Source organism: Tachysurus vachellii, chromosome 6, assembly GCF_030014155.1.
Source record: "Tachysurus vachellii isolate PV-2020 chromosome 6, HZAU_Pvac_v1, whole genome shotgun sequence".
Lineage (NCBI taxonomy): Eukaryota > Metazoa > Chordata > Actinopteri > Siluriformes > Bagridae > Tachysurus > Tachysurus vachellii.
In genome coordinates, this window is record NC_083465.1 from 26,239,771 (window position 1) to 26,251,958 (window position 12,188).

Below are 12,188 nucleotides of genomic sequence, written 5' to 3' on the forward strand. Positions count from 1 at the left end.
CAAGACACCATAAAAGTACAAGTTGGAGATGCGAGTGCAGTGACAAAGTCACACCACTCTGGTGACCTTTCGGATTCTGGCTAAAAATAGGGCAAAATTTCCATTCAAATTCATGTTACAGTGAGCGCTGAATAATTTATCAGTTTGATCCGGCAGCCGGTTTGTGTTCTTATCCTCTTTTTTCCTTTAAGCCCCTAAAGTCCACAGGTCTCAAAAAATACATATCATAAGCTGTGTGAAATGAAACAAGTCTGATTCTTTGATTTGAAGTCGTTACGAGTATCTTTCTGCTTTAAAATTCCAGGACATAAAAACATTTCCCTTATACATTACGCGATACGCAATGCGTTCTTCTGCCCCAGAATGTGGTCAGTCAGCCTCTGGTGTCCAGAGTTTCTACAGAAATTCTGAGAATAACGTGGCTAGCGAGCGAAGGGGACGTGTACTCCAGATTAGCGTTCTGCAAACAATTAAAACTGAATCCTCACACATGAAGGGGCTTAGCCAAAAACATTTGTCACGTTTAGCCTTAACGCAGTTCATCAATCGTGCAAAGTCTGTATTATCACCATGGCAACTGCTGCAAAACGTTTCTATCTCCATCACTTTTTCTAGTTTCATACACTGTTTTTAATCATTTGTCCGGTCAATCTGCTGAGTGTGAGTGAGTAAAGAACATCGGCCAGGTCTAACACAGGAGACGGGAATTTAAAAAAAAAAAAAAAAAAAAAAAAAAAAAAAATAATAATAAAAAAATCGACAAATGAAACTATTTGATAGGACACGCGACTCGAAGGTTAGACATTAGGCCACGCCTCCTGCCAGAGTCTTGGAAGAAAATCGTTCAGCTATGACTCTTTTGATTCAAATTCCGAGCGTCATGCGTCATATTGTCAATGTTTACATTATATCGATCAAATTATTATTAATAAAATGGCTTCACGGCTATAAGAATTCTACGCTACAAATACACCTTTCTCTTTGTGCTGCGTGATTACAGTAACATCAAGACCCTGCGCTCTGGCTACTGCAGCCGTTCTCGTTGTGGCTGTCAGCTACCAGACGCACCCCCCCCCCCTCTCTCTTTCCCCTCATCCATCTCTATGGCAGATGCTTGTCGAGTCCTCCTCACCTCTGCCACTGTCCTGACTGGCCACTATCACTTCACTTCATTAGCCCTGCACCCCTGTAACAGCGGCGTGCTCTCCGCTGCTAATGTCAGCACGCTGGCTTCAAGGGCCAGACACGGCCGTGTGATTGGCCGTCACACACACACACACACACACACACACACACACACACACACACACACACACACAGGTACAGGAGCTGGCAGTCACAACAAAGCCTGACGGTCCCCAAGACAAAGGAGACCGTGCTGGGAAAAAAAACAAACAAACAAAAAAAAAAAACCCATTTCTGCACCATTTCAAAAGAGCAAAAGTGATGACACTAATCAGTGCAAAAAAAAAAATATTTAGTTAAATTAAACAAAATTTACTTAACAAAATAACGTTTCAATTAACAGAGTTTACGATTATAATGGTTTTCTTATTTTAGACATTTGCTTATTTCTGCTACAAGGAACAATTAAAATATGAATTTCAGGTCATTACTTAAATGGCAGGTACCTTAGAAACAAAATAGAATCATTTCATTTCATTTCCACACCAACTGTATGTTTTTTTTATTTGTTTTTATTTATTTATTTATTTTTATTAACAAATAAGGATCCTATCTATTGGCTAAACATGTCAGTGTAGTGAGTGTGAGTACGATAAATTATTAAAGCTAATGAATTAAGAACTTATCATTGCTTTGCTTCTCAAACCTGGAGGAGGATGAGCTACGGCAGCAGAACGCCACGTCCGCTCGGCTCGTTCGTGTTTGATCTCTCTCATCTACGTGGTGTTTCAGGCTGCAGACCCTCCGCTCACAGGATGGGTTTTTTTTTTTTTTTTTTTTTTTGCACTATTCTGTGTAAACTCTGGAGACAAACTGGTGTGTGTAAAACTTCCAGATGATCAAGAGTTTCAACAGTTAAAAAACTCGAACCAGCCCATCTGGTACCACCGTCGTGCCACGATTAAAGTCACAGATAACAGACTGTTTCTTCATTCTAACGTGTGATGTGAATATTAACTGAAGCTGTTGACTTGACATCTGAAAGATTTTACACACTGGCTGATTAGATAATCACTAAAATGACCAGGGCTCGTATTCATGAAAATTCTCAGGGTAAAGAGTTTCTCCTAGTGACAAAATTCTAAGAAAATTCTTTGTTTCCCCTTAAAATTAAAGAGAGGATCCTAATAAAGATAAAAGTTAAACATGAAGCATCTTAACCCTTAAAAGAGCTCATAAGGTCACGTGTCTCAGATGTTTACATTTACATGACACAGAACATCTTTAATATGATCACGAACGTAATCCCTACGTGATACAGTCCCAAATATCTTAACATAAGGACAAAGTGAAGGCTTATAATAGACCAGAGCTCGTAGTTTTCTTTTCATATTGGACAACCAATCACAGTCTTCTACAGAATGCATCATAGCTGATAACAGGGTTAAGCCCCGCCTCCACTCTAAGATAAAAGTTGCTGTATTGTCCTTGTTCAGAGTTGCTCTGAGATCGGTCCTGAATCGGTCTGAAGATAAGATTCCTAGTAAGACATTTAGGAGCTTCTTAGCATTCTTAGAAACTCTTAAGAGCTTCTATTAAGGTGGCCAGTGAGCACATAGTTGCTGTCACAGTTGCTGTTGCTTTCTCGGTCTCCTTGCGCCGGAGCGAATAGACGTTTTAATCCGCTGCCTTTTTTTTATATTTATATTTCAATCTCCACGCCAACATGTCAGCCTTCTCTCCTCGTCCTCCGCGCCTCACTCTGGCTGCCATGGTGAGAAGTGAAATGAATAGGTAATGCTAATCCCTGGCTGCCTATAGGGATATTTTAATCTTGCAGGCTGCACGGCTCTAGACCCAGCGTGCAAAAGCACAGAGCTGGCGTGGTGCGTAAAACAAAACGAGTGAGCTGTGATGCCTGGTGGAGATCACAGTGAAGCGGAAGAAGAGGAATAAATCGTGACGGAAGTCGGTTTTAATCTGTTTGAGGAATTTTTTGTACATTAAAGGTGGGGTCTCCGTTGTTTGAGAAATGCTTCAGAAAACTGCGTTGGGCTGCCAAACAAAACAAAAACAAAACTAACGTGTAGCCAATGAGCAGAAAGGGGCGTGTTTTGTCGATATGGGTGGAGAGAGTGTTCAGTGTGCATGTCTGACATTAGCAGAAAGCGGTTTTAACGTTGACATGGAGGATAAAAACAAAGAAAGAAAGTGAAGAAAGGATTACGATAAGGCAAGATATAGGACGTGTTAATATAGGATCAGCTTTCCAGCGCTGGAGAGAACTGAACGTCTTCCGCGTGAAACTGAGCTAAACCTTTCACGGTACAACACACAGTACTACAAAAACACATTTGTATTACCATAGTATTACTCACTGAGTTCATTTATTGTTAAAAATATCCCCTCGGTCAGCTGCCCCAACAGGTTCCGCTATAATACTTCTCTGGGTTATACTTGTCTGATGTATATGTGAGGCGGAGCCATCAATACAGGGGTGGGACCCATTTGTGTTAGGGGCGTGTTTGTTTTTGTGATTTCATATGTCAACATTGGCTTTCAAACAACGTACACCCCACCTTTAATGGAAAATAAACAGAAGTAGACATTAACCTGACACTGTTTAGTGTATCGCACGTGCTTGTATTGTATATTACAAATGCTGGATCGAAGATAATCGATAATAATGATAAATGTTCTTAGGACCCAAGTCAGTATGGTTGGATTTAATCTGCTAGCATTCGTTATTTAAGCCGGTTTTACTCTGCATGTAAAGTCACACAGATTGTAACAGAATTCCTTTGACATGAGTCAAGAATGCGTAACATCACGTGCTAAATTTAAAGCAGTGACGACCAAAGACTCTCGATAACGTCTAAGTGTCAGAAATGTGACTGCTGCGTGTCTAAAATCCACCAATAAGAGGATGGCACAGGACGAGGTGGAACTCATGGGATGGCTACAAATACGCTAGCTGGAAATACCCAGGAAGGAAGTACAACTATTTTAGACCTGTGACATCGCAGTGACCTTGACCACATCTGGATCAATTCCAAAATCTAATCCGATCGCCTGCTGGTTATGATGATAGTTCCACATCAACCGTACGAAACCTGCGGCGACTCGATAGAATGCCTCCATCACTCAGCGGCATTAAATCGGTGTTTACCGTGTGAACTGATTCCCAGATGACGCTGTAGACAGAATTTCTTCTTATTCACAGGTTTGTTGTCAGGATACAAGTTTGGGAGAAGAATTTTTATCGGAGAAGAAAGACGAAAGAAAACGGTGAATAGTAGAAGCGTTAGGACAGACCACAGATACGATGAACAGGACAACCACAGTATGGCAAAAGCTCAACAGGGAAACAAGCTCTGCTGTATGGGTTAGAGACTGTAGCAGTGAGGAAAAGACATGAGGCAGAGATGGAGGTAGCAGAGACGAGGATGTTGGGGTTCTCTTTAGGAGTGTTGAGGATGGACAGGATTAGGAACGAGCACATCAGAGGGACAGCTCAGGATGTCTGTTTTGGGGACAAGGACAAGAGACTAGATTGAGATGGTTTGGACATGTACAGAGGAGGGAGATGGTTATATTGGTAGAAGGATGTTGGAGATGGAGCTGCCAGGTAAAAGGCCAAAGAAGAGACATACAGATGTGTTGAAAGAGGACATGAAGGTAACTGGTGTGAGAGTAGAGGATGATGAGGATAGAGTTAGGTGGAAACAGATGATTCGCTGTGGTGACCTCTAACGGGAAGAGACGAAATTAGTCAAAGATTTAAGAAGCTGCTGTAAATTTTATCGTTACTTGGTACTTGAATGTTAGTTGCTGCATAATCCAAACACACGATAACTGAAATCAGCTTGTGAGACAAGTAAATGTTTAATTTCAATTCATTTACCTTCGACTGCAAGCACCTGATGATTCCACCATGTTTTTTTCAACTCATGAATACGATCTTTTTTCGACATGACTTGAACGCACCACTAAACAGACAGAGGTGAGAGAGTTTAGCGAGGCATGTGACATGCTGGGGCTGATGGGTAATGTAGCTCTGCTATACCCTGACAAGCTTTAAGTGAACACACTCATATTTTTGAAGATGTAGAAAATGTCGTTGCTCTTACTGTACGACATCGTTTAATTAAAAAGCTTCAATCGAAACCTCTTTAGCATCTGAGCTGCGCGTTAGGCTGAACGCTGAGGTGTGGGCTGGCAGGTGTGAGCTGTGCAAAAAGTGAATCTTCTTAATGAAGCACAGACACAGAAGCACAATATCGTTCAACGCAGGGATTCTTCCGTGTTTGTATTGCCTCGCTGAGTTTACACAAATTTTATTCAAAGTGGAATTCTTTTTAAAACGGTGTCCTGTTTAGATAAAAATGACAACGTGCCATTTGGAAGCCGAACGAGTCGACTCTTATTGGTGAGCCGATTCAAAAGATCTGACTCTGTGGAAAAAAAATACTATGAGGTGGATGTGAAATGTGAAGAGACAAGGTTTATGGGTAATACAGGGAGTGGGATTACACACACACACACACACACACACACGCACACACAAAACAAATCACATTCGAGTCAAAGCAAACTGTAGCAATGGCAGTATATGGGCATGGTGTAACATTCTAAGCATTTAAACAGTCTAACTTTAGAAAAGTGAAGTGACGATAAATTCATTGGAGATCAGGAAGCTGGGGATAAAAAAAAAAGAAAGTCTTCATGATGTATAAATCCCAAATAAGTTTTTGTACAGAATGTTTTTTCCCTTTTTCCCTCTTTGTTAAATCATTTCTTTTATAAATAGACATGAAATAAATGTACCGTTGGGACTCGATAAGTAGATTTAAAAAGCGATGATGGTCTGCTGTAGGTATTGTGGTGATATTTGTGTTATAATATCCACCTGAAAAAAATAAAATAAATAAATAAAAAAAAACCGCTTGAACGGTAAGTGCATAGCACACGGCGAGGACGTGAAGATGCCTGTTGCTAGAGGTAACAGCGCGAGTCACCTCGGGTCATGGTCACGATTCGCGGTCGGTGTTGTGTTCAAGCTGCATGCTGTAATTAGTGCGGTGCAAAATGTTCCATCTCTTTTCAGTGAGTTAAATGAATTGGCTCGGCTTACTGATGGAGGAGTTGACTCTTTTTAACTCATTTGAATTGACTCGCTATTTGAGATATTTTCACGAGTTTTACACGACCTAAGACACTTGTGTGACTGTCGGATTAGACGCAGGTGTGAAAGACATATCTGATTTAATACGAATCTATTTAAATCAGATATATCTTTCATATGAGGGGGCACGGTGGCTTAGTGGTTAGCACGTTCGCCTCACACCTCCAGGGTTGGGGGTTCGATTCCCGCCTCCACCTTGTGTGTGTGGAGTTTGCATGTTCTCCCCGTACCTCGGGGGTTTCCTCCGGGTACTCCGGTTTCCTCCCCCGGTCCAAAGACATGCATGGTAGGTTGATTGGCATCTCTGGAAAATTGTCCGTAGTGTGTGAGTGTGTGAGTGAATGAGAGTGTGTGTGTGCCCTGCAATGGGTTGGCACTCCGTCCAGGGTGTATCCTGCCTTGATGCCCGATGATGCCTGAGATAGGCACAGGCTCCCCGTGACCCGAGGTAGTTCGGATAAGTGGTAGAAAATGAATGAATGAATGAATATATCTAATCCGACAGCCTGGTCAGGATACGAGCTGAAAGAGTCGAATCATTTTGGTGAATCGCTGGTAAAGCTTTGGAATTCCCATCCCCATTCCCTAGACAGCTAAACCTGTTTCTTGTTTAGCATCACGTCCCCAAATTGACCTCTGTGCAAAATGACGGTCATATTTAAAATGGGAGACAGCGTTCCATCTTGCTTACTATATATTCATTTGAGTCTCTCTCTCTCACACACACACACACACACACAAAGACAAAGACACACACACTGTAGATCCACACAGCAGCTGATTGCCTGTGACAGAAGCCACACCCACCTCTGCAGCACGAGACCCAGGGCGCTCATGCGGTGGCCTGCATTTCAAAGCGCTCCTCAGGCTTTTATTCCTGAATGAGGATGGGGATCAGCGCTGAGCGTCTGATGCTCGTGTCAGCGTGCGTGGCAAATCAAAGCCGATTGGTCTAACGGGCTGAAAAGATCTGCAGCGGCCCAATAAAAAAAATATGACAGCCCAATTATGTCAGAGGTCAGAGAGAGTTCAGTGTGTGTGTGTGTGTGTTTGAGAGAGAGAGAGAGAGAGAGAGAGAGAGAGAGAGAGAGAGAGAGAGAGAGAGCGATAAAGAGAGAGAGAAAGAGCGATAAAGAGAGAAAGAAAGAGAGAGGGAGAGAGAGAGAGAGAGAGAGAGAGAGAGCGATAAAGAGAGAGAAAGAGCGATAAAGAGAGAGAGAAAGAGCGATAAAGAGAGAAAGAAAGAGAGAGGGAGAGAGAGAGCGATAAAGAGAGAGAGAGAGAGAGAGAGAGAGAGAGAGAGAGTTTTGCCTGAGGATCTAAAAACACTACCCTGCTGTCACTGGCTTCACTCTTCTCCCTCTCCACCTCCTCCTTTCATCCCTGCGTGCTGTTCTCTCTCTCTCTCTCTCTGTTTCTCTCTCTCTCTTTCTCTCACTCCCCTTCTTCCTCTACGTGGAGTTGCTCTCGCAGGACCGCGACAGCAGCCGACATCAGGAAAGAGCTGTTCGTATGTAAACAGTGTTGTGCCTCCACGGCGTGCATCCTGGCGGTGTTTGGAAACATTTACGCGTCCAGATTAAATTCCCGGCCACTCGCATGCCGATACGATGAGGTGTGAATCTGTTTTTATTTAACTGGGGTCCTTCTGAGAAAGCAGGCCGATTTGTCTGCGTTCCTGCGACGTATCTTTACTTTCTGTAGTGCTTCTTCACCAAACTCTGAGGTACAGAACGGCGCTCGAAAATGACCCATGACCCAACATTCAGTCATGTGGATCTCACTCAGGTACCATGCCAGCCAAACAAGGACATATGGGCGGAGCTAGTACATAATACAGATTGTTGATTGGACGCCAGAACCGAAACCGTCTCTTACTTTCTCCTTTCAAATGCCAGCTTAAAGATTTAATCCCACAATTAGGAACAAGCTCCAGATGGATTCCTTTTTACTCAATTGGTGTGGATAAATATTGGCACCCTTGACAGCATTCGGGCTATCGTTGCTATTAAGACAAATTCAAAAATCAAATCAAATCAATCTGGCATCGAATCGATCTGAATCCAATGAGAAGAATCCAACACTCTTTATTTGGGTTACTAAAAAATATTTTGAACATTTTCAGTACTATTTCACAAATCGTGCCAGTCACTAATCATAATACAGGCGTAGCGTCTGTCAATCCAAGAAAACAATCAAAAAACCTTCACGAACCGTTTAGCTCCACCCACTCAAATTTGCATAATGCTTGAAACCCACTTTTGACGAGGCGTTGTTGAATTTTTGGGTTGTCTTTACAAAATCTGCTTCTAAGCACTCAGCAGTATGCCGATGATTCGATCGCATTAATCCCTCGGATAACTCCAGACTCCAGATTATCAGAAGTTCCTGGTTCGGTGTTCTTTGTTCAGTCAATCAGCTTTCAGCAGACAATTGGCGTTGACCTACTGTTTCAAAATCTACATTTTCTATTCGTTTACCTTATATATTTAATTTTATTTCATAAATTTACATATCTTTATCTAAAAATGCTTGGACCCATTGTTTGGGTCCCATGGACATTATTTCTGCCACATTGGGAATATTTGTTTATTAAATGTGACTACACATACAGACACACACACACACACACACACGATGCATCCATCCAGGAGGTCACACACTCGAGAGCAGAGGGCCGCTAATCACTTCCAATTACGGACTCCTTCTTTATTATGAATTATGCATGAATTTTTAATTAATTTAATGTTCCAAAGGTTTTTTTTTTCCTGTTTTCTTTTCCTCCCCCACGCCAAGATCTCAATCTAATTACTGTGTGTTAAGCTGGTGAGTGGCGGCCTTGTTTCTGACCTCGTGGCTGAACCCTAGGCGAGTGTCTCGCATCAATCTTGCTGTTGACTCAAAATAACCTGACACTCGCGCTGCGACAGAGTTAAACAGCTCTAAACTTTGGGCTTGTTCAAGTGAATAACTGTCAAAGCGCTGGCTCTTTAAGCAGCTCTGGAGGCGGCAGGATAATGCTGCTTTGGCGCGTGCGTGAGTGTGTGTGTGTGTGTGTGTAACCTGGATGTAGGCTGTACTGCTACATCAACATCTCTTATCTCTATCTAATGGTTCTTCATTGTACTTCTCAGTGCTGCTCCGAGAGAAGCCTTAGGCTGCACGGTATAGCACATGGTCCTGCACTAACACACTTTAACAAGCCTTTAATGGCCTTCAAATGGTGATGTACACCACTCCTTCCCAGGTCTGCTCCTTTAATTGTCCCTACAAGATACGTTTTACAGGTTTAACGAGCCTCGTAACCTCATGAAGGACTTCGGCTTCAGGTGAGTTGGTAGATATGAACAGGCTTTGTGTGTTAATTAGGTGCGTTTGAGAAATTCTACAGGAACACGACTCCACCACGGGCATAAATCAATAACAGCATGAGGTTTTTAAGATTAGTGATAGTTTCATTTTTTCTGGCTAAACTAAAAGTTGCTTTAACACTTCAACACTTTCCTGAGCAATTTATCAGTAATCAAGGAAGTAGCTGGAAAACAGCCCATGGAGCTCCTTTGAGACTCACCGGAGAGCTTCATGAGGAGGTCTGTGGCCGTCTTGGTGCTGATGTCGGGGCTAAAGAGCGATGCGGCCGGGGTGGCCGTGCCTAGGCCTGGTGGACTGGCGCTGATCCTGGGCAGATCCAGTGAGCTGCTGCTGCTGCCCGGTCGCTCTCTGACCTGTGGGAATGGCGGCGTCAGGGCGACGTCCTGAGGCTCCTCTTTGATGTGTGCGTGATTGGAGGAGGGTTCGCCCGGGGCCTGGCACAGACCGGGAGACGGCGACGTGCCCACGCCCGATGCACGCTCGACCTCGGTTTCCTCGGTGTCGGTGCACGGCTCCTCTTTGACTTTGAGCTCGGACCGTGGGAAGTGCTGGTGGCAGCGCATGTGCAGCTTTAAACTGAAGTGGCGTGATGAGGTGAAGGGACAAAGCTCACACTGGAACGTCTCGCCCCGGTCCTGGTGCTGGTGCACCTGAAATCATCCACAGTTATTCACTGGGTACTAAAAATCCTGACTCCTGATTAGTTCAAAAAAATACGGTTGCGTCTTATGAAGTTAAAAGGTCATTATTCTGTCCACTGGGAAGTTTTTTTTTCATGTTGAAATTTTCGCACGCGAATTTAGATTCTGTCTAAATGCTACTTAGTGGAAAATAAAGGATTTTTCTTGAGTAACAAAAAGGCTGAAACAATAGGAAATAAAACAAAAGCTGAATGTACAAAATATGTTGATTTCTTTTTGATAATATATAATAATAATAATAATAATAATAATAATAATAATAATAATAATAATAATTTGTTTTTCCCACTAGAAATGTGTTAATAATGTGGATTTGTATATAAAAAAAATTAATAATTATAATCATAATAATTATGACTTTCTGGCATTTATGCAATATTCAATAATATTCAATTATGCAATATTCAGTAAAATGCTGTAGATTCTAAAATAATATATTAAAATAATTGAATAAAATAAATATTAATATAAATTTAAATACATATAGATTTTTGGTAATATTGATTTAATATAAATATGATTTTTTTTTTGTGCATTGATGCAATAGTCAATATTACACAATTCTCTTTAAAACAAAAAAAAAAGAAAAAAAGAAAAAATGCTGCACGTATATTAAAACGCAGACGATTCTTATAGTCAAACAAAGTAAGTTAATGGTAAAAACCATTTGGGTGATGTAACGTGAATCTCACCTTCATGTGCGACTTGAGATTGTCTTTGCGAGCGCAGCGGAAAGGACACAGGGGACACTGGTGGCTTTTCAGCCCCGTGTGAATCACCATGTGTCTCTTCCAGTAGCTCTTCCGTTTGATGACCAGGCCGCACACGGGGCACTGGAAGGGCTTCCCGCTGTCCTCCGGTGAACCTGCGTGGAGAGAAAGAAAGAAAGAAAGAAAAAAGGAAAAAAAAAAAAAAAAAAAAAAAAGAAGTATTAGCCACCAGACCATAATCTGTGAGTGTGACACCGCTACCTGGTGGTGTGGCAGTAAAAGTGCTATTTGGGATCATATCATAGCGAGTCGAGGCGAGGCGGCGAGGTTGTTACGGTCCGGTTCGGCGTTAATTGTTATTGGTGATATGAGCGGATGTTGTATTTTTTTTTTTTTTTTGCTGCTCGCTGCCTCGATCGCTCTCCATCTTTGGAGCTGATTGGGCCAATGGAGGCTCACGGTGAGCTTTTCATTCGAGCAGGAAGATGATTATTGTTGTTGGCTCTGTATCCGGTGCACATTAGAGCTCGATTGGTCTTATTAGAAGCTGGCATGATTGCATTAGAGGCGGCTTCATAAGTATTCCAGTCGCGTGGCTTGAAAAACATCTGGTAATCAGTGTTTGGCGAAATTGCAGCGCTCAGCCGTTCATTGACCCGGAGTGTAAAACTTCGAGGCTCCTATTTGTGACGATAAACCGCCATCTGTGGCCCGACCTCGCGCTGCGACGAGATCGCCGTGGAAACTGAAGCGTCGTCCGTGCTCGTGGAAAAGAAGAAAGAAAAAAAGGAAAGCCATCAAATATCAGCTAATTCTCGCTGGTTTATACTTGAGAACAGTCAATCGTTCCTAAGATGAGTTTGTGAGCTAGGATTGTTGGACTTATGGCGTCTCTGAAGGTTCCACGTTCTCCTCTGGCCTTCTGCTGAGGCTGCGTCGCATCTGAAGAGCCTGACCTACATTCCTGGGGAATCTGCTGAGATGGACTTAGTTAACACACACACACAAAACACACACACACACACACACACACACACACACACACACAGCCTCTGTTTGGCAGCTGAGAGAGAGAGAACGTTGTGGTAATCCAAC

General features: G+C 42.6%; 1 protein-coding gene across 2 annotated transcripts in view; it reads right to left on the reverse strand.

Moving 5' to 3' along the window:
* The window catches only part of znf827 (zinc finger protein 827), a 99,009-nt gene that overhangs the window by 51,570 nt on the left and 35,251 nt on the right, over positions 1-12,188 (reverse strand). For both annotated transcript variants that reach the window (XM_060873128.1, XM_060873127.1), the window contains exons 3-4: positions 11,076-11,248; positions 9,882-10,332 (exon numbers count right to left, since the gene is read on the reverse strand). In XM_060873128.1, coding sequence (XP_060729111.1) covers positions 9,882-10,332; positions 11,076-11,248 — 624 coding nt within the window. The remainder of the gene's footprint in view (positions 1-9,881; positions 10,333-11,075; positions 11,249-12,188) is intronic.